The sequence below is a fragment of the Polyodon spathula genome, chromosome 49 (assembly GCF_017654505.1).
Source record: "Polyodon spathula isolate WHYD16114869_AA chromosome 49, ASM1765450v1, whole genome shotgun sequence".
In the NCBI taxonomy this organism is placed as follows: Eukaryota; Metazoa; Chordata; class Actinopteri; order Acipenseriformes; family Polyodontidae; genus Polyodon; species Polyodon spathula.
Window position 1 is genome coordinate 502,437 of NC_054582.1, and position 22,445 is coordinate 524,881.

At 44.5% G+C, this 22,445-nt stretch overlaps 1 protein-coding gene across 1 annotated transcript in view; it reads left to right on the forward strand.

The window, feature by feature from the left end:
* The first annotated feature begins 1,312 nt into the window (after positions 1 to 1,312).
* The window catches only part of LOC121306675 (collagen alpha-1(I) chain-like), a 69,749-nt gene continuing 48,616 nt past the window's right edge, over positions 1,313 to 22,445 (forward strand). The window contains exon 1 of the mRNA XM_041238505.1: positions 1,313 to 1,764. Coding sequence (XP_041094439.1) covers positions 1,623 to 1,764 — 142 coding nt within the window. The 5' untranslated portion in view covers positions 1,313 to 1,622. The remainder of the gene's footprint in view (positions 1,765 to 22,445) is intronic.

The following is a 22,445-nucleotide window of genomic DNA, read 5'->3' on the forward strand; positions in this document are numbered from 1 at the left end:
GAAAAAAAAACCCACAGCCATGCTTCAGAAGTGCTTTCTTCATCTGTCGTGTTTTGCATTGTCCCTGATTAACTTCAGCCCCCTTCATACTGCACCACCAGGGTCAGACAGGCGTGCTGATATATAGGTCTATGCGTGCAGCATCAGTTTAGTGCAGGAGGGTTTCTTCACAGGACATGCACAAAGTGTCTTGTATTTGAGGATCTATATATTCTATAAAACACAACAAAACATGCTTATAAAAAAAAACTACTCCAATGAAAACAACACTAGTTTGTGATTTGTAATAAAAAAGGGGGGTACTTTGAATGTCAAGTGGAGGAATACCTTACCATGGTGAATCTACACACCCAAAACAAACGTCATACCTGCATATGAGGCTGGCTTGCTCGGTGTAAATATATTTTAGAAAATGAATCCAGTGTATGTACTGCAGTAGTATACTATACTACTCTGTGTATGGACTGATCCTGCACACTGCAGCTCCAACGCCATGTGGAGAGTTTAAAACCACGCCTGCAATATTTGAAATCTCTGTGCTCTGCAGAGGATTCTACCTGGTGACGTGTTTGGTCCAGTTTCTATGATGCAGTGTAGATGTCTAGTAGAAAAGAGGACAGAGATTCTAGAGGGGTGGAAAGGTCCCAGGTGAACGTATAGGAGCTGAAGAAGACGCTGGCCTTTAAAATGAAGAGGCACGGCCGCTACAATTCAAGTGTCAATTGTTACACAGAGAATCAATCACTGTGTTTGTGTCTGTGTCCCTTACACCTCAGGGCAGGTGGGTGCACTCTCTTTGAAGAACTAGAGGGGGGTTACCAAGAAATAAATCCGAGTATTTAAAAGCATTTTTATATATCACGCCCTTGCAAATTGACATTGCATGAGAACTTCACTCTTTACCTAAAAAAAAAAAAAAAAAAAAAAACTTAACTTTGTTTTTCTCTATGCCTGCTCCAAATATGAATCCTAAATCTTTTGCATTCATTTTCAGCCCAAGCATATCAAAAACCAAAGCAGTATTTGAGCAATTACAAAACATTTCTGACAATAAGAAAATGTATTTTTTAATTTTGTTACAATCCTTTTATGTCCCCGTCCTTGGCTTGGCGCTGACCGCTCGTTATGCATCACCTGCAGCGCGCAACCCGGCGCGCACTTTCCAGCGAGGGAGTTCCACCCGGCGGGAGCGCGCACAGCCCCGCATTCTGCGATCGGATTGGTTCATTGTGAGCTGGTGGGCGGGGGTACCCCAGCTAGTATCCCCACTGCAGAAGGAAAGTTAAAGCTTTGGAATTCGTCTTTAGTACTGTACTCCGATACTAATAATGTACTGTAGCAGCCAGCAAGCGCTGCCGTAGCCAAAGAGGCGAAGCTTGCCAAACTACTGCTGCTGCTGCTGCCCGGCGGTACATGAAAAACCGTAATTCCGAGAACAGCGCAAAAACTACTGAACCTGATTGAATTGCGAATGCAGGGAATCCTAAAAAGGTTGCATTGACGTTGCTATACAAATCAATCCCCAGCAATGAATGGATAACGCGAACACAGCTGGGCTGCATTCATTATAAGCTTAAAAAAGAGAAACAGAGTTTGTGGTTGTTTTATTTTAACTGCTGACTATGGAAGTGAAACGCATGGACTGGGGAAAGCTGCAACTGGTGTGCATTTCCATACTGGTGCTCACTGGTTTCCATTCTGGCCTGACTGGTTCTGCGGTGCTGGAAGACTCCGGCGAGCTGGGGTCTGGGATCATACTGACAGGTAAAAAAAAAAAAAACAGTTTCATTTCATAACGTATAACATTTAATACTGGGAAAACCACCAATCCTGCGTGCATTATTTAATATTTACATTGCCTTTTTTCACAGATTTTTTTTCACACATTATATGAGTCAATTGAATGAAATATTACAACAAGATTGATGTTTATGCTGATTATACTGCGGGCTAGGTAAAGAAACGCACGCACGCTGTGCACAGAAGAATGCAGCTGGCATTGAGTTCTCATTACTTTACAACCTGATTAATTTCAATGGCTTATTGTTGTTCTGTATGTTGACTAGTCAGTCTCACATAACGTGTTTATGTGCTGTAGGGATTAGTATTAGTATTGCATTATAGTCCATCTGTCTGTTAGCAAGCAGTTCCAGGTTTTACTGTACAGGCGCAAATAGCGAATGAACGAATTTCAAATTAGTTTGTATTGCGATTTACTGTACTCTGCAGCAGCATAGTAAGAGAATGTCCTGGATCTGTACACTTCGCTTGAGAGATCTGCTTCTCCCGTTTCATATCTATCTATCTATCTATATTTGTGTGTGTGTGTAACTTATACAGAAAACCAACCTGTCATTTTGTACAGTGCTGCGGTATATTTCACCCCAAGTAGAACATAGATAAGACACTGCACTGTACTTTTCTTGTCTTGCACTAGGAGTCGCTGTTGTGCAGTGGGTTACAGGGTAGGTGTGCGGCATCTACATTCACGGCAAGACCCCTGGTTTACTGTAGCACTGCTCTCTACAATACCGACTGTACTGCACTAATAATTACCACATGGCTCTGACTAGAGGTGCTAATAGAAGCTCACCATCCAGGTGTGACTGTTATGAGGCATCATCAGACACATGGTTAATAATTAAACACACACCTGTGACTCCAACAACATGTCCTTCTCTGAAAACCAGCTATACATAAGCCTGTGTCGGTGTATACAGCAATGCTGCTGCACCTGTGATTTTGCAAGTGCACTTATTATAGTCTTTGCTTGGTGTCCAAGAATAGCCGTTAAATACGGTAGCATATTTTTAGCACCCTGACACGTCAATTAATCTGAAGGCACCTTGATCTTCATCACTGTACTGGAAAGAGAAACAGAAGAACAATCTGCTAATGCACATTACTAACGAGAACACCTTTCATTGCTACCAGCGCCACATAGTGAGGACTGCTCAGTCCCGGTGCTGCTCTGAACCGAGGGGTCCCACTGCAGCGCAGACCAGTAACCCTCTGTAATCCAGGATGTCTGTCTCATTTTTGTGTTCTCCCCTTGACAGTTTAACAGCTCTGCATCGTTTTTAGTGGTGGCGATCTTACTGCTTCTCAATGGTGTTGTAAATGCAGTGTGATTCTGTATTTTAAGTGACGATGCTCAGCCTGCCTGCCTGGGTATTTGCCCGAGCCGCGTGTTGAGAAAGGCATTCCTCCTGTGAAGCGGGGATGTGAATTTCACTGTGGGAAACGCAACCCAGCTCCACAGCAGCTGCGCGCCTTCCAAACAAACAGGGTCATTTTAACTCCTTTCACCCTGAGAAGCTGCAGCAGCAAAAGAAAATACAAGCACCAAGAAACACAGACCAGCTGTTAATGATCGCTGCTGAGAGCCGTCTCCAGCTGTCTCCAGCCCTCTCCATTAGTTTTTGTTTTTCCCCAGCCAATGAAAGTTCTAAGTGGATTCTATCTTTTTGCATAGAAGACAGTGCCACCGCTGGTCAAATAATGTTACAGCACGAGAACAGAAAAAAAAAAAAAAAAAAAAAAAACACCCTTTGTCCTTGATTTGAGCTGAGCCCTGCAGCTTCAGTGCTGGAATGCATTTAAAGTATATATTTTAATGTGTGCTCGCTGGTGCTTTCAGCAAACGATTGCATGAAAATAAAATGCAAAGAAAATTCCACTGTGCTTAACAAGCAGCATGCAAAAGTATTGCTATTTTGAGTTGGAACAAAAAAAGGGAATTCTGATGGATTTGAATTGAGGCGTTGTTTTTTTTCCATAGATGTGTACAGAGGCTCTTCCAGTGTGTCGGTCCTGTCTGCCTTTATTCTAAGCTCATCAGGCATTGCCACAACTACAATGCACCAGCAGCCTTTGCAGTGCCTGTTGACCTGAATCCATTGTGAGTGAAAGACGAATCTGAACTTCATCATGCAGCCAGTGACCTGGCAACAAAGTGTCCTGTCGGGCAAAAAAGCTTTCTTCTCCCTAAATCCCTGCCCATTCGATATTTAATATTTGGGTCAGTGTACTACAATAACACTTAATTCATTCATGTATTTATTTAGCTGTTCATTTGTTTATCTTGCCTGTATTTCCTGCAAAAAGCAGTGTATCGCTTGCCAGTTATTTGTGTAAGAGGCAGGACAGGACAGTGCAATCAGCTAATAAGCTCTTCTGCCATCAAGGTTATTTTAGACCTTGTTAGCAGTGTCTTAACATTCTGCTTTCAGAGGGATGGAGCTCACTAATACAGGCAGCTGGAGAGCTTGGTATGTTTTATGTGATTTTTGTTTGTGTTCAGGGGGCCTTTGCAGTGCAGGAGAAGCCAGGGTACGAGGGAATGAACATGAAAAATACTACAGCACTGTGCTGGCATGACGGTTCAGTCACTGCTATTGGAGCGAGTCGTGTTTGTGTTGTGATGTAAGTAAAAAGCAAACTGGCTGACTGATGGGCTGATTTAAAAAAAAAAAATGCATTTAAAAGAATTGATTTAGTCTAGCCGTCTAGTCCCTGTGACGCACTGAACTTTTCTGATAGCTGTGCTGGCGTTTTTTACGCTCTGATAAAAAGGGGCTACAGGCACCATATTAGGACAAGGAATGTCATGAGATTGCTGCCCTGGTGTTCGTTTTAGCAGAGGCAGCATTTCAGCAGAATACTGTGCTTACCCCCCCCCCCCTTTCCCTTTTTAAGGTGCTGTTGTTTGCCTTCAGGTATTTCTGAAACAACTGTAAGCAATGCAATTCGACCACTTAACATACATTTATTTTGCAGTTTCAAAGTCTGAAAGAATGTTTTTTTAGCTCACATCTCCTCCTCATGCACTTGATTACAGATGGAAAAGCACACAGGAGTTTTACAGATTGGGGTTTTCCATGGAGAAGCAGGTAGGATGTTCAGGAGGGAGCTAGAGAGAATCTGTTTCACAAGTACAGTGCTGGTAAAAGGTGAAATTGTTGTAACTTTAAAGAAATACTCCTGTTAGCAAGTACTACAAGCGAGGACCGACACTGTGGATGGGATGGAGGGATAGGGGCTTGGGGAGGGGGGTAATGAGATATGCTGTATTTAATAAAAATAAACAGATTATATATTTACTTGGAACCACACACCCCTGGGAAGCACTAAAACTATCAAGTATCATGATTTATAATACCGCGCAGGCAGTTTGTTTAGAGTGGAACAGCTGTAAAATATATTGCACCATCTCTGCTGCTGTGTTGTGAGACGTGTGTATTGGATGACATCATGTTGTTTCATTTTCATGTACACATATACTTTCAAACCGAGCGCCTCTGTGCCCTGTCGGCACATGGCTTGCTTTCACTAGCAGCTCTGGACTCTGCTTGAATATCCACTCAGTCACTAGCAGCCTCACCACCTCTGGACTCTGCTTGAATATCCACTCAATCACTAGCACTCTGCTTGAATATCCACTCAATCACTAGCAGCCTCACCAGCTCTGGACTCTGCTTGAATATCCACTCAATCACTAGCAGCCTCACCAGCTCTGGACTCTGCCACTCAATCACTAGCCAGCTCTGGACTCTGCTTGAATATCCACTCAATCACTAGCAGCCTCACCAGCTCTGGACTCTGCTTGAATATCCACTCAATCACTAGCAGCCTCACCAGCTCTGGACTCTGCTTGAATATCCACTCAATCACTAGCAGCCTCACCAGCTCTGGACTCTGCTTGATATACTCAATCACTAGCAGCCTCACCAGCTCTGGACTCTAGCAGCCTCACCAGCTCTGGACTCTGCTTGAATATCCACTCAATCACTAGCAGCCTCACCAGCTCTGGACTCTGCTTGAATATCCACTCAATCACTAGTAGCCTCACCAGCTCTGGACTCTGCTTGAATATCCACTCAATCACTAGCAGCCTCACCAGCTCTGGACTCTGCTTGAATATCCACTCAATCACTAGTAGCCTCACCAGCTCTGGACTCTGCTTGAATATCCACTCAATCACTAGCAGCCTCACCAGCTCTGGACTCTGCTGACTGACATTACAGTCTGGAGATTTAATTTCACTGTCAGATTGTTATTGTCACTGGGCCAACAAAAACACTGATGAAAATGGACTAATGAAATACCAGGCAGTAGAGTGACTCTACTCTCCAGTGCCGAGGGAGCACTGTGAGATCACATCCAATCTGAAGTGATTTTACTGGCAATGTGCGCCAGTGCCAGAACTGTCCAAACAATCAGCAATTTGAAATGTGTTGCGGTCGACACATTGGTGCATGTGTCCGCTGTGTTTATGCAGCATTGCAGGGAAAACGTGAACACGGCAAAGTTATAACTGTGTATGAGAGCTATCAACTTTATTTAACTTGTTTTCTTCTTTAATTGACAACCTACTTCTAGGGTGAAGTGTGTGTATTTTTATGTACAGTATGTTAAACATGCTATTGGTGTCAGAGTGTGTGTGTGTGTGTGTGTGTGTGTGTGTGTGTGTGTGTGTTTTTTTTTTTTTTGCAGTCAAAATGTCATTCTACTGTACATTAAAATAAAAACCCCAAAAAAACACCTCCAGTATCGAAACTCTCTACCAAGCTGTGGATCACCCAGACAAAGAAATACATGCATGTGACCCTCCTCTTCTTCATGTCCTGTGTCTTGAGGGCTGACAGTACGTGTCTGATTGTTTATTTGACAGCCTGGATATCTTTTCACTTCACAGTTGTTGCAGGTCGGACTGTAACAAACCCGTTGGATCATCGCAGTACAGGTCCTGTCAGGTCTGCGGCTTGCGGAGCGATCTTCAGATAATACAACTATTTCACCTGCTTCAATAGAGCTGTCAATCGTTACTGCCAGGGGATGAGCAGACCCAGCTCCCAGTCAGGCTTACTGAACCATGGGAAAGGGGGAGGCAGACACCCTACAGGTCGGATCACTTAAACGTGCCCGTCTCGTCCTGTTCAAAAGAGGCCCCTTGTCTGCCTCGAATATTTACTTGCCAGCTTGTTTTTAAAAGCGCTTCACAGGTCCTGCACAAGAAAGGGAAACCACAGTTCTACTTTAAACCAGGCGCAGATTTCTTTGACGAACGTGTTTGGACAAGGGTTTCTTTAAGGTCAGATTGCATATTCTCAACATGGGAAAGACATGGGGGGGAAAACTTCAAAGATGGGAATGCAAATTGCTACTTTAATTAAGGGCTGAATAGAAACCCATTGCAGAGGCGTCTTTGTCAGCAGAGTGATTTTAAATTGCCATGTGCTTCCCTGCTCCCTGTTTCCCAGCCCTTGACGTGCTGCTCAGAGGCAGGTTTGACTGGGACCGCCGTTCACCTTTCCCTGTCTCTCGATGTTGAACAGCTTCCACTGAGTGACTCTAGCAGCAGCAGCGCTGCTTTTGCAATCAATGACTCGCTCTCCCGGTCCCTTCACTCCCCATCATGAAGCTTGGCTCTGGGACTGTCTAACTGGGAAGCCCAGTGCTCAAAAGCCTCAAGGAACTGGTTTTTCAAACGGGGCATTTGAGGTATGCATGTGAATCAGACAATCTTATTCAGCATTTAATGTTTGTGACACTAATGTGTTCTCATCTGCACTCTTTGAAACCTGCCTTGAGTCATGGTCTGAGTACTCGGTTTATCTAATTTTAATAATAATAATAAAAAATCTACTACTACATCTACTAAAACTACAACAAGCTATAAACCGCTGCAAAGTTCACTGCAAAGATGTGCCCTTCTGACCCGTGGACGTTAACGACCGCCTCGGGAGGGTTTAGAGGCTCTTTATCATTTGTTATTTTCTACCCTGCTGTACCTTCTGGGTCCTCGCACAGTCCTAAACTCTGGTGGGAAACTGAAACGTTGTTTATTCAGCCCAGAAACCGTCTAGACTCTACAGTCAGATGAAAGCTCCAAAATGAGTGCGTTGCATTGCTGGAAGACCGTTTGAATTGCAGCCGTGTCTAACAACTGAAGTGGAAAAAAACCTCGCCAGCTCGGTAAAGCAAAGTGGAAGCATGGTGAATCCCAGACGCAAGGTGAGCTGTGCTGCTCTCTTCATCCCTGTTTCATTAATATGAGGTTTCATTACTACAGGGCAGACTCACTGACCGAACCCTGGCCTCGGCGCTCTGCAATGAGACATCGTGTCAAGCTGTGGCCTGTAGACCGACTCAGTGTCTAACTGTGTTAGAGTGGCACCTTCCTCTAGAACACAAGACGGGCTGCTTGCAGCTGAGGTGCTCGCTGTGTGATCTGAAGAGCACTTGGCAGAAAAACCAAGTTTTGACACATTAGCACACCACATGCCGTTCTTTTTACAGGCAGAGAGACGACCTTGTAAATTCTCGGAGCGCAGTGTAAATAAAAGGCAGGGTTTCCATGCACAGACAATGCAGTGAAGCAGTAACTCAAGAGCTGTAGGAGAAACAGATACACCAGTGTGCTTTGAACCTGCAAGCATGGTAATCCCAGTCCTCTGGTGTGTTTTATCAGTTTAGTTTCTCTTGTTCAGTTTCTCTTTGGCAATCGCCTTCCAGCACTCCACCTGATTTCTTCTTGACTCTGGTAAAAGGAAAACTATATCTTGTCATTGGTCTGGGGTGCAGCTACAGTACTGGGAAAGCGAATATGTACGATATGAAACAAATAGGTTACCTTTCGGTTATTTCACTCTGTGCAATCCCACTCTGTTAAACTCCTATAAAAGCCTCATATCCTGGGGAACATGGAAGACAAGGTCGCCACTGTCACTGCTTCATATAAACGGTTCATATCTACTGACTCCCCTGTGCGATCAGGCTTGGAGCGAGAGTGTAAATCGTAAAACTGGTTCAAACTGATGGATGTACGGGGACAGGAAATGTGTTTCCCCTCCTCGCAAAGAAAGTTTTAATAAGAATGTACAGTTACTGACCGGACTGGTCTCGTGGGGGGGCGGGGTCTCAGACCCCCGTGGACGGGAACAGAACATGCTTTCTTTAAAGAATAATTTTCTTGGCTCAAGGCTGCGACCAGAAATGGGGAAAAAAAGAACTTAGTCATTAACTAAAGTGAGTGAGATTTCATTACAAGAAGGTTTAAACCGGTCATTGTATTGGTGTGTGTGTTATTAGTTAAACAGCTTGGAAATCAGTGTGGAATAAGCTTTAAATAAAATATGAAACGGCTGTTTTAGAAGCAGCAGGAAATGACAAGCGTTCTTAAATGTAAACTCAGCATGACCGGATTTTATTTTATTTTTTAAACTTGAACCAAGCCCCATATAATTTAAATTCCGAAAGCTGAATTTCTACAAGGTTGCATAATTATATTTTTTCCATCTTCATCATCTTCTTCTTCCTCTTCTTCTTCACTGACACCTTGTTTTGAGGCTTTTCTTTCACGTTTCTGTGAAACCTGTCATTTCCTGCACTCGTCTAGCAGCGTTCCATGATCAGTCCTGCCATTCATACTGACCCATGACTAACGTCCGAAAAACAGAACGGAAGGGTTTTTATTAACAGGATTAGAGCTGCCTTTCTGCCAGTAGTTGCCGTTGTTTTTGTTGAAGGTTAAAAAAATAAAATAAAAAGCAACTAATGTGTTAGTAACAGTTAATAAATAAAAGTGGCCGTTAAAAACGTGAATGATGCTGGATGCCTCTATAATACTCACTGGGTGCTGAAAACAAGTTTCAGCAGAGATTTCTCAACAGCATTGTTGAGAGAGGGGGAATAGACGATGACAAAACAAATTGTTTCCTGTGACAGCCCTGCAGAACTGGGGAGCCATCAGGGGCTGGGATATCATCAGGGAATCGGGCTTTGTAAAGTCTGAAAATCAATCCCAAGCTTGCTTGTTGATTTACCGTACCCAAGCTGCCCTGGAGGAACGTCTTCTCCTGTTCGAACCCGGACTCATGGGGCTGTGTCTTTTTGTTCTGTCGTTCCCTTTACAGAACTGGCTGTGATTTAAAAAAAAAAAAAAAAAAGTGTCATGTTAACCAGCCATAAAATGGAGCAGTAATTACTGTTCTAAGATGCTTGCTTGTTTCTTTTTATCACCCTCCCCAGTTCTAACAGCAGTCAATGATAATTACAATAATAATGTGCTCTATAATGGCTGGTAATTATTACCCGGTTAACACTGAGTGTGACCATAAATCCCTATTGACTGTTTAATAACAGCAAACAGAAGGGGGGGGGGGGGGTGATTATCCGGTTGATTCATGGACTGTTGTCATTGGAAGCAAGATGAAACCCAGCAATGCCCAGAGTCACAGGTGAGGGTGAAACAGTTGAACCTCGAAGAGTTAATCTCTCCGGGTCTCCGGCAGCTGGATAGGGGATGTTCCTGATGCCTGTGCTTCTAATCTGAAGGAGTTCCACTTTCTGTACCTGTCTGCAAGGATGTGGAGTTGTTTTATGGTGCTGCCGTGTTGAACAGAGCTCTGTCCAGTCATGGTTCTTGTCCGCCGGGCTCGCTGTTTGTGCACGAGCGTTAAAGCAGTATGGAGCAGCCTTCAAGGCTGGGGAACCTGTCCTTTCTATCTAAGGGTTATAAACCAACATATCTTTAAAGCGTGGCATTGTAAAGCATAGTAGAGGCAAGCATGGGGAATCGCTACGGTAAAGTGAAACTGTCCTGCAAATATACCATGGTAAAGTGGTATACGAGTTTACACGGACAGCAATGATTCACAGAATAGCAGCTGTGCCAACAGAAACCTTCCGAGTGATGTAATAGCAGTGCAGTGTTAATAGTCCTCTATGGTAAAAGTTGTGTTTTATTTGTAAATCCCTAGAAGTCTTCAGCTTGCCAATTTCCATTCCCGGTACCAAGCTCTGCATCGTTTGTTGAGTTTTCTCTCTGCAATGTTAAAGCAGTTGAGACCGGCTCACTCCTGTTGACGTGTTGCTGGTCAGGCTGGCTCATAAAGCTGTGTGGAGAGTCAGGCGGGGAGTCTTTCTGAAGACACCAGCAGAGCTGGGGGAGAGGGTTGTGTCATGACCCCATTCATCACCGTGGAGGAATAGCCACCTTTGGAGCCCGAGCTGTCTGCATTAATAAGATATCTCAACTTCCTGGAGTTGCACCAGCACATGGAGCAAGCAGAGTCCTGCTGAGGAATAGTTCTGATAGAGGAATGCCGTCTGGACCGACTAGAAGAGCAACAAACTAAAGCCAACACTGAGTGATTTTAAACTCTACTTTTCAAAAACATTGATCCACATTTTAAGGAAACAGTACTTCCAGTAATACCATTTCTTTAGTAATAACTACACAAATATGGAATAAATCAGTGAATGAAGTTTAAGAAATGGTTTTCCATCTTACTGAGTTCTGAATATGATTTATTAATAAAAAAACAAACCAAAAAAACACATTTTGACATTTGACCCTGCTCCTGATTGGCTATGTCAGTGTGTCCCTGGTTTGACTCAGGGGTCAGTCAGCTACCCCCAGCTCATCAGTCTCCCCCCTGATTATTATTATTATTGCAGCTGGAGCTCTGCACCCATCGCTTCCTCCAAACACTCGCCCGCTCCCTTTAGCTTTAAACAAGTCCATTGAAACACCAGTGCAATGCCCCAAACAAACCCCATGAGTCAGAATAGAGTAGGTGTATGTAAGAGACGTCCTCTCATCTTGGCAAGCTAAGTGAGAGGTGAGTATCCACAGGAATTTATAATTGAGAGTGTCCGGAGAGGTGCTGCTCGGGTCTGGCAGCCTGACCCATTCCTTGGTACGTTTTAAGTGAACAGCTTTTATAATTCGTACCTCTAGCAGTCCTGTGCTAAACACCTTGGCAGTAGAACCTGCAATCACGGTTTGCTTGGAGCTCCTTGCTTCTAGGCTCCTGCTCTGTGGACAGTGCTCGGTCACGTTTCCTGACTGTTGGTATGCAGTTGTTATTAAGAAAACCTCTTTTAAACTGCGATGTGATCAATGTTGTAATGACAGGGAGTAAAACCCAGCTCAGCTAGGACGATGGGTATCCCATGCATGACCCAGGTCCAGGCCCGTGTCAGCCGTTGACTTGGGGACCTTGTTCTTGGCCTCCCTGCGCCTCCAGTCCCACCCCAGCCCATCCGCAGAGAAGGAGGATGTTGATTCACTCCCGAAACTTAAATGAAGTCACCTGAAGTAAGTTGAGTAACGCCCCAGAAGAAGGTTCAGGTCCTGCAATGGCAAGGGTCAGTGCTCCACATTAACCATGCAAGGGCCCGGATCTTCCTGCTTTACCTGCTATAGAGTCTAGTTATCTGTCAGGGAAGTGATGATGATGAACGCCAGGGCAGCGCGTTCCCAAGCATTGGTCTTCGTTACTGAAGCACATGAACAAGTCTGGTGACAGCTGAAGAATCTCTGGCAGAACTTTTTAGCAGACCTGTTCATTTAGCTCAGCTCAGATCTGTTGGGATATTATCAAAAATGTGTTTAGTCTTGAATGTGTATTGTAATGAATAATCGTGTTTCTGACTGTCCTCCTAAAGAGCCGGCTGTTGAGATGTTCTCGTGAAAGCTCTTCTAGCCTTCATCGCGTTTCATTTACGGCTCCTAACAACCGTGGAAGCATGTCTGAAGAGTGACTCTGCAAATCATTATCCTGGACTTGTATCTGCACACCAGAGAACGGTTTTCATCCTGCTCGAAGGTGAAACGGGAAAACAACCTGGCATTTTAAACCAGCGTTTTCTTTCTTTTTTAATTGGCTTTTCTTTCTAATTGCCTGACACACTGTAGTTTAGTTACTATTAAGTGAAGGAGCTGGGTTATTATTGCACTCGGCTGTTGCAGCTTAATCTATTTGTAATGGCTGTGGAAGCGATTAAATGCAGCGCTGTGCCTTGCTTTCCACTAAACAGAATGGAGTAACACAAATTGATTTCAGGATGCCGTCAATGTTGCCCTCCCGCTGTGTTTCTTAATCCGCTGTGACCAGTCAAGGATTTGAACAACAGCCCAAGAAATCTGCAATGACTGTCTGTCCGTGTAATGACAAAGCAAGCTGTGTTTGGAAGGGTCGCTCTGGGAAAAGGGTTGTTAACATGACACCGATTTGATGGGATGCCAGTAGGTGTCACTGTAGCGGAAAATCTAGTCTATAAATAGTGTGAATAGCAGTGCTGTAAGTTTATTACTTTTACAAATTGTTTTTTTTTTCAATAGGAAATCCAGATTCGGATAATTTGCTGGTAGCAGAAACTGAAGCGGTGTGTGTAGCAAAGTGAAATGAACATGATATTGAGAGGCAGTTAACCTTGGCACTTTCATTGGGTTCTGTGTTTTTACAGCACTTGGAGAAGGCTAAACGCGCTTTACTTAATTGGCTTGAATATACAGTGCGATTCACAAATGTGCTTTTCCTTTTTTTTTTTGTTCCACAGCAGTTTTATATTTGTTGCATCTAAAAATGTAAACGTTTGTGCTGGCCTCTTCAAAAGTAGCCCAACCAGTGTAGCGTGAACAGCACCAACGTGTCGGTCAGAGCAGGGCCTGTTCGTTGAACTTGTACTTGAGAGTGCTTTTCACTGATCTCTCTGTTGCAGCTGCACTGGGACGGACTGGTGTCCACTGGGCTGCCAGTACACAGAGCACAGCCAGCCTGGTTAGGCAGGGGGAGGAGGGGTGCTCTCTTTATTCAGCCCTTTGCTACCACTCTGGAGCCATGCATCTGACCTCGGCACGGGACCCATTCAGCAGTTTACTGTGGAGCATCTTTTATTACCAGTACGGAAAGCACAGGAACTGTTCTCTCTGTGTGTCAATTAACAATATTGCAATCCGATTTAACCGGGAAAGTTAAACTGTGTCTAATTCCCAGGCTATTCTGAGAACTATAAATATTATGCAGCACAGTGGAATAAATTCCTCGAATACTTCTTCCTTTTCATATTGAACCCTAGAGGATGTGACTAGAGTGTTCCTATTCGATACATGCAGTCTTGATGCAGTCAATTCTTATTCACCCGGTAATGGAATCTCTTTTCTTCAGCACTAATGACTCAAACAGGCCCATGCTGTACTGTAAAGTGTGCCCATGTACTGTATCTCGTTTCTGCACGTGTCATTTGAGCCCATTCTATGGAAGAATTGACAGTCGTGTGAAATGAGCCCCCTGTCTCGCTCTTTCCAGTTTCTCATATATGTGTGGAACAATCTGGAGGTCATCAGGACTCTTTCACTGACCCAACTGGGGCCCCAGTTGAATTGCAAGAACGTTGTGATTGCGTTACAGCAAAGCTTTGAAGAGAGAGGACGGCGGGGAATGGGGAAGAGAAATTAATCCGATGGAATTCCATCTTGGCTCAACCCCCCCCCCCCCCCCTTCCCAAGGTGATTCATTACGGATGGAGGACCCGGTGCATCCTTGGAGCACAGAACGGGTGTATTAAAACCACAGTCAGAATACCTTCTTAGCATCAAGTACATTCTGTACTGAACTCGGGAGCGTGGGTCCCAGGTATTTGGGGGAGTGTAGTTTGAGTGCCACTTCCCAGAACGATGTCCTTTGGATTAATCTCTTAGATTTCTTTTTTTAATCTCCAAGTGCTGTGCAAGATACTGTTCTTTTTGTTGGGCATGTCAAGTGCATACAGTAATATGACACCTTTGCAATTTAAGAAAGAAAACCTGAATACACGCACATCCACTTTGAAGGATTTGTGTCCAGCTGAGTAACTAAATCATTTTTATTCTCTTTCTCTTCTACAGTGTACTGATTTCTGCTTCACATTGTAGTGTTGGCATTCTGGTATGACTTCTGTACAGATAAACAACATGATCTGGCCATCTGAAAAGAGGAGTGTATTTTGGGCATGCGTTCTGTAGGCTTTCATGATTAGTCCTTTGGGGAGAGCTGGTTACCCTTCTCGTGAATGGAACACTGACCGGCATTGCTAAAACTAATTGAGCATTAAATGTGAAACTCATGCCGGGGGACATTTCCAAGCCATATCCAGCCTTAAACTGGAGAGAGACTTAATGACCCTTTTTCATCCTGCCACAAGGCCTTGGGAGCAGTGTTATTTCACTGGTGTTATTCATTCAACCCATCTCTTAACAAACGCACGTCCTAATAACTCTCAGACTGTCCCAGAGTGGAAAGAGGAGAATATCTTAGGCTGACCTGCTCGGTTCTTTTCCAGATTGACCATACCTTGCAGAAACTCTGGCTGGGAATGATGCAAATTGATATCTGAGGCCAGAAGACATTTTTAAGGACCAAAGGGGAAGCCGCTAATGTGTGTTATTGTATCGCTTTTGCTTGAGAAATGCACCAGGGCATTCCTGTATTAAAGTGCATTGGTGTAAACCACAGGAATCTTCAAAGCCTTGAGTGATCTCTCTATCCATGTCAGCTTCATGCATTGCACTAGTGGAATAAGATTAAGCTGCAAGCCCTCAATTTGATAATACTGTACAGCTTCAGCAGAGATCGTTGCATGATTTGGTGCTGTTGAAAAGGGCAATGTGATACACAGTCGAAGACGGATTTTAGAGAGGCATGTGGAAAGCTGGAGCCTCTCTGTGCTGTGCTGAACTGCTCTGTTCACGCTCACTTTCAGCTCTGCACAGCAGTCTCAGTATTCAGAACCCTGCAATCTCATGTTCCCATCATTTTAAAGTATTCCTGAAGACAGCAGCACAGCTATCCCTTTCTTTCTTTCTCTGGTTTTTTTTCTGCAATTTTACAGAGACCCACTGACCCTATTAAAAGTAATTACAGTATCTGTTCACCATCGGAGGGCATTACAGTAATGCGACCCTGTTGTGCTGTGCAGAAGTGGGATCATCGTTTGGTACCAGGTCCTGTCTGAAGGGGTTCCAGGGGGTGCGGACGGAGCAGGGCGCTTTCAAGTACAATCACAGAGCATGCAGAACCAACCAAGTGAGCCCCTGTCTTTTTCAAATAAAATCGCCCATCAGCACAGTGTGCCTAAAGCAATGAGCCTAGTTGTATAAACTAGCGCTGTATTTCCAGTGAATGTCTTTTAAATCTGTAGTTTATGCATGAATGTATTCATTCATTCATTCATTCATTCATTTATTTATAAGTATTCAATTATTTATTCAAGCCAAGGATAGCAGTCACTCCCCCATTGCATAGCAGTGTAATCACCTTGTGATTTTAGCCTCTAGGATATGTATAATATAACTTTAATACAGGAGTGGAAATACGACTCCTATTGCATAGCAGTTACACCCATTCCAAGTTTCCATACAAGCTTGATTAGCCACAGTGTACGGATAACAAGCTCAGGTGTGTTTTATTAATTTCATAGCAAGACCAGGAATTAATCAAAGTGCTATCCAATACGAGTCTTATTTCCATCCCTGCAGTATGTACAGTGGACCCTGTCTCTCTCAAGCTTGCCGTCTGTCACACATAATGCCAGACAAGAAGGGTTAACGAGAATGAGGAAAGCAATGATTTGACCCAGCATGATCTGTTTCTGTAGGCTGCAAGAGGGGCAGCCTGAACAGCTAAAGAAAACACAAGAGGATGGATGTAGAGAGTGGAATATGCAAAGGGGAGGGGGGGGGGTTGTGTTTTTGAGTTCAAGCGTTTCTCCAGCCTCTGGACCACCGTGTTTTAATAACGCATCAGGAGAGCTTCTCTGACTCCGACAGCAGGACCTGCAGAGGATGAGGCTGTGTGCTGGACACAAGTGATTTCAGATTGAGTTCCTCTCTCTTGCCTCTCCGAGTTCCCGTGAACAAGAGCTTGGCATGTTTTACTTGCTGCTTTCTTTTAGTGCCTGTCAAGGCTCTGACATTGATAGAAGATTTTATTAGTTGTAGCGTTCTTCATTTATGCTGAAAGAAAACTTTCCATTCTGAAGCAGTTAGACTTGAGGGATGGGAATAAGACTCCCGAGGTAACAAGCTTGGGTGTGTCTTGCTGTATAGTAAAACCAGGAATGGATTACACTGCTATATAATGGGAGTCTTGCTGTATTTCCATCCCCGTCTAACCAACAGGATAACAAAAGTGTCTGTCAGTACAGTAGCTGGGCAACTGGGTTCTCCCTCTGGGCTAACGTTCCTGATTCTGCCAAGAACAGCACTACAATAGCACTTCTCTGTTTGACAGGGGGCGTCTGTCTGGCGCACCCCTCTGGAAATTCGTTACAACATCCTCTCTCGCCCACCCGTCGTAGAAATTGAAACGGAGGTTCTTTATTAAAACCATTGGCATGAATACTGCGTGTGTATGCGACACTCATTCTTCCATTCGGATTATTATTATTATAGTTCCTCCAGAGGAAGGAAATGAGACGTCGATCAGAAAGCTCCACTTCCGGTCCTGTGTGTGCTGAACCTGAAGAAGCCCAATTGCTTTATCACAGGGTTTGATTTGTTGACGTGCTGATTGACAACGTGAGCTCTCATCCGTACAGGCATTCCCCTGAACGAGCCGTGAGCGCAAATACCCACCAGCAAACGTTCCAGCAAGCTTTCCAGCTTTTCCTATTATTATAGACGAACTACATCATGCGTTGCATGTTTTTCGCCACCCGATATAAAAGTTACAGCACTTGGCAAACGGCGGCACGGTGTGCTGTAGAAAAGGGCATTCATGTTCGTGCGAGTGTAATTAAAACGGGACTTAACGGCAGCCCGCTGTATCCCTGTTCTTGTGTTATTAAGCCTTATTTGAGTTCTGTAAATGCTGAAGTTGACTGTCTTTAATTCTAGTTTTGTTGTGCAGAGAAGCAGAGAGCTTGTCCTGGTTCTGTGCTGGGGCTGGTGCAGGGTAGTCTCTCATTGTGGGATCCTGTTCCTCGGAGACTGCAGAGCTGCAGCCCCCGCTCCAGATTCCTAATCTGCAGGGAATGAAAGAGGCTGCCTCCCGACCAATCGGGCTGTTAACGCGAGGGGCGGGGCTCTCTGAGGCTCCTCCTCCACTGCAAGATAGAACGCTCTGACTCCTAGGCCTTGCCTCACTGTAGCCCTTTTGTTCCAGAGCTGGGCTTGTGCCAAATGACATTCTTCTGGTATTGTATTGGAAAGAGGAAGAGGGGGGTGTGATGTGGGATGTTTTTTTTCTTGTTCACGGGGGAACCTGATTGTGATGTTGTTGCTGCTGTTTATTGACCCTCGGAGTGCTAATTGCTCCTTTCTATTCAGATGTGCTCCGTCACTCAATGTCGGTTAGTGCTGATTCACTGAGTTTCTTTAGGGCGCTGGTTGTGCTTCCAGGAAGAGGGAGTCGATTTTAATGGTTGTGGGTGTTTTTGTTGTTGTAGAGTTGGATCTGTTTTGTGGTCTTCTTGCTTTCTGTGCAAAAAGATTCATTAGCATAATTATTATTATTATTATTATTTTTTTTTTTATCGATCTAGGGTCTTTAGAGACACCCAAGTTCAAATGGACCAAGGGGGGCATTATTGGAAATCCTTGGAAACGAGCTTTGAAATGAGACTGATATTATTTTGAAAGGTCATTCACCACATGGAGGAAAATGAGGTCAAAGATGGTCATTCCTCAAGTCTGGACCCATTCATCAACCCCAGATGGGAGAAATCGCTCCCCGGCAGCATTAGGTCTGTTTGTGCTGGAATCCCACACTCTCTGCTTCGTATTTTCCTCACTTCTGCTTCAGCCCTATTCTACCCTCCCTCCCCCGCTGGACAGTAAGCACTTACACATGCATTTAGATTTTTATCGTGCTTTTATGATTTACTCATTTGTCTGTACTTCGGAGTGAAGGTGCGTTATTGAACTTCACGGAGAGTGTGCTGTGGGTTTAACACATGGCTTCAAGATGCTTGCAAGCTGTCGGGACCCCCCCCCCCCCGAGTATGAAGGTGAGCACAGCTTTGAAAACCCTCCATTAATAGCTTTCTGTGATCTTCAGCTTTGTGTAGGCTGCAGGCAAACCACTACATCACAGTCAAGCGCGTTAGTGTGCCGAATACCAAACACGCAGATGTTCTGCGGGCTCTCCCAAGTCTACCTGCCAGCACTTTGGGCATTCAGTGATCTCTGGTGGGAGTGGGGCCAATCCACTTCACACCTAACAACATGACCACTAGCAGGTACAGCACCAGAGGTCCTCTCGCTGCCGCAGAATCCCATTTCTCTTCTGAGCAGCGATTAGAGGGAATCTGCTGTGGGCCTCGTTTATCCTCTTGGATTTCACTGGTCTGAAGCAGAGCAGCGCCAGGGCTGTGTGTGCTGAGCAGGGCTGAGGAGGAGTCTGAATAAAGAGCCCATGAATTAGGAGTTTGTAAATGAAGGGGTCAGGTTATCACTTCTTCTAGCTCTGGGTTTTTTGTTCTGGTACTGTACAGTATAATTAATGTACATCGTGATGTACAGAACGCCCGGATCTGTTCTGTTCTACCCCCCCAGTAGGGACTGGGCTGAAAGCTGTAGCTGTACGATGAGGTGATGCTGCTGTCCAGAGGCTTTTCATACTTTAACTCTCTAGAACCCGATACAGCACCCAATATACAGAACAGATATCTGTCTTTTTACTGCTAAACAGCTGCCTCCTTTACCTTCTACTAATCCAGACCATATTTCACGGTCTACCAGAGCAGTGCTCTCTGCTCAATTAGCACAGTCCGTCGGTCAAAAATTCGCAACAGCTGTGTGAGCAGGTAAAGTTACTGGCTCGATACTGTTAATAAAAATGATACATTGCAAACTGTACAGGCTTCTTATAGATACCTGCATTCCTCCCCAGTGCCACACTGGAGTACAGATCAGTCTAGAAATCCATGTTGTGATGACACATTGTTTGGCTGAGCTACTGAAGGCTGTGTCTTCGTTGATGGCTATAGTATAAAGTGCATGGTGGTGCTTGTTTCTGAAGATTGTAGCAGCCGTGTGTATTACAGTGATCGGAGTTAGTACACATGTAGTACCAGCTCATGTGTTCTGTCTTGCAGCATGGCACACAACTGCACTGTGTGCCTGTGAGCCTCCCATCCGGGTATGGAAAGCACCAGCACGGCTCTAACGTAGCGAGACTCTGGGAATGTGCTCTTGTATGTCTTTCTGATTTGTCTGTCTAGCAGTCACTAGGTGGTAGCAGTATGCCGCTGGCCCATGTTACTGCTGTTCCACGCTGCTCTGGAACAGCAGTGAGCCAGTCCTCTTGTGCAGTGCTGCTGTGCAATGCGAAAACAAAGCCTGTGGATTGAAGGTGTCCATTAGCGTGCTGATCTGTGGTAGTTGCTGATCCCAAATCCACAGGAACAGCTTCCAGGCTGCTGGAAGTATTCAATTCATTTCAGGCGTGTTGAGAGTGAGCTGCACACATCTGTGAAGGGACCTTCTTATTTGTAACTTACCCATTCCTGACCTATAAAGAACCATAAGCATGTAACTCGCCTCACTATCGCAGAATACATCTTTGGACATCGATGGAGTTTTTAATAAATTTGCTTTAGATAGGAGTGCTTATGGATGTTTTCGCTGTTGTTTTGACAGCTGTTCCATGGTAATTTACTCGCTGTACTGTAGCTGTTCAAAATAAGTAAACTGTGTCAAAGGATTTAAAGGATTCAGTTGAAAAGCGCAGAGTTTCCCCTCGGCCTGCGTGCCAGAAAGTCTCAAAGGCAGAGCACTCGGGCAGGGGTCGGCGTGCTGCTCCAGCTCCATTGAGCTTAATGTTGCATGCAAGAATGCGACTCGGAATTGAAACGGCACAGGGCTAGCTATCAAGGACACACAGCCATAATTCTCTGCTTTTTTAAAGTACATGCTTTAAAATGAGCAGCTTTTATACCATTTCCACTCCTCTTGCTAGACGGTGTACTAACTTATCAGCCCCCCTCTGCTCCGTGCTCCCAGAACAAAGGAAGAATCTCATAGCCCTCTGGCTGAAGCGCTGTCCTATTGAAACGAAGGAGAACTCTAAACAAGCAGACCCTGTTCCAGGAGGCATTGAAAGGAGTGCGTGTTCTACTGTAATCAGAGTGCTCTTTCAGTGTCAAGTGCACACCTCCTCGGAGAGAGCGGCCGTGCTTCTCAGCACCCAGGGTTGCAGGGGCCGTCCCAGGAGTGCTCTCAAACTGAACGTGACCTGACTGAGCAAATGAAAGGGTGCCGAGTGAAGAAAGTAAGTGATCGCAACCAGAATCTTTTTTTACTTTAAAAGAGCTGAATAAAAGAGCTGAATAAAAGAGCGGTTAGTGAGTCTGGGTACGAGAAATTAATAGCATGTCCTTAATGGGAAATTAAGGGAAGAAACTTCCCAAATGCTTCCGATAGGATTATGTAAGGAATGCTAAAGAGTTTCTATTAAATTCCCTTTTAACCTTTAAAGCAGATATCTCAAGATTGGATGTCGAAAACTTAATCCGACAAAGCTGTTAAGTGCAAAGCCTGGTTAGAGTGTTGCTTTCACAGTTGCCATGGTGATGAACCTCCCCACTGCCCTGTACTGTAATCTTCGGTACTCATTTGAAACCCTGGTAATGGATCATTCCTGGGGGATCCCTTTTAAATTGCTTGGTGATCTGCTTTCAAAACCCCCCAGTCCATGATAAAGGAGTTTCAATCTCTACAGTGCTTTGGGTGGTCCCAGCCAGGCAGACAGCACCTGTTAAAATACAGTATCTATCTCGCTCGCTCCAGTAAAACGACTGCAATACTCTTAATACGCAGTAAAACATCACGCTGTAGGGGTCCGCTAGGCTAGACCACCGGGTTACTGAGCGGGCTCACTACAAGTTTAGTGTCTGTCAGCCTTCTTTGTGAAACGTGCACTGGTTTGAAAACCGTTAAGGAATCGCACTTTCAAATTGAGCATTAGGCAATTAAGCACTTTGCTCCTGAAAGGATGCCAGCTGAAGCCACACTTTCTTAAGCCCCTTTTGCACAACAGAAGGCTGGCCAAAATACACTAGCTGGAATCCTGACAGCTTTCCAAAGTAGAGAGAAAACATGAGTGAAATTCAGCTGTGCAAAAGCCAGGCGATTTGAATCAGACTGGACAGCGCGTTCCTGACAGCCTTCCTCTCCCAACCAGAATCCAAACACACTGAGCAGCACACACCTAGGATAAAACCGGCGCTCCGGGCATGAAGGGTCGATGTAACACAGGCGTGCCAGGAAAATGTTATTCCTTTTCTCCTGCTGAATTTTGCAATGGAGAATGGTAGACTGGTTTCCTAATCCATGCCAGCTGCATGCAGTTTGTGTTGTTTTTTTATATCCCCCAATGGTTATTAAAACAGGGCAAGACCTGTGTAAATACAACTGTTCTTGGTAATAAATAGAAATAAAGACTGGTCAATGTTTAGCACATCCACCTGGCTGCTTGCTCCCATCCATCTCTCTAGGTTTACAGAATTTAGAACTGATTTTGGAATATTCCATATTCCATGTTCTATTCCACAGCTGAGTAGACTGTGAGTAGACTGTATGATTTGAAAACAATAAATAATAACTTGATTTTACATTGCTGTGTTTTCTTTAAATCATGGTAACAAACCATTTTATTTCAGGATGGTAACTACGT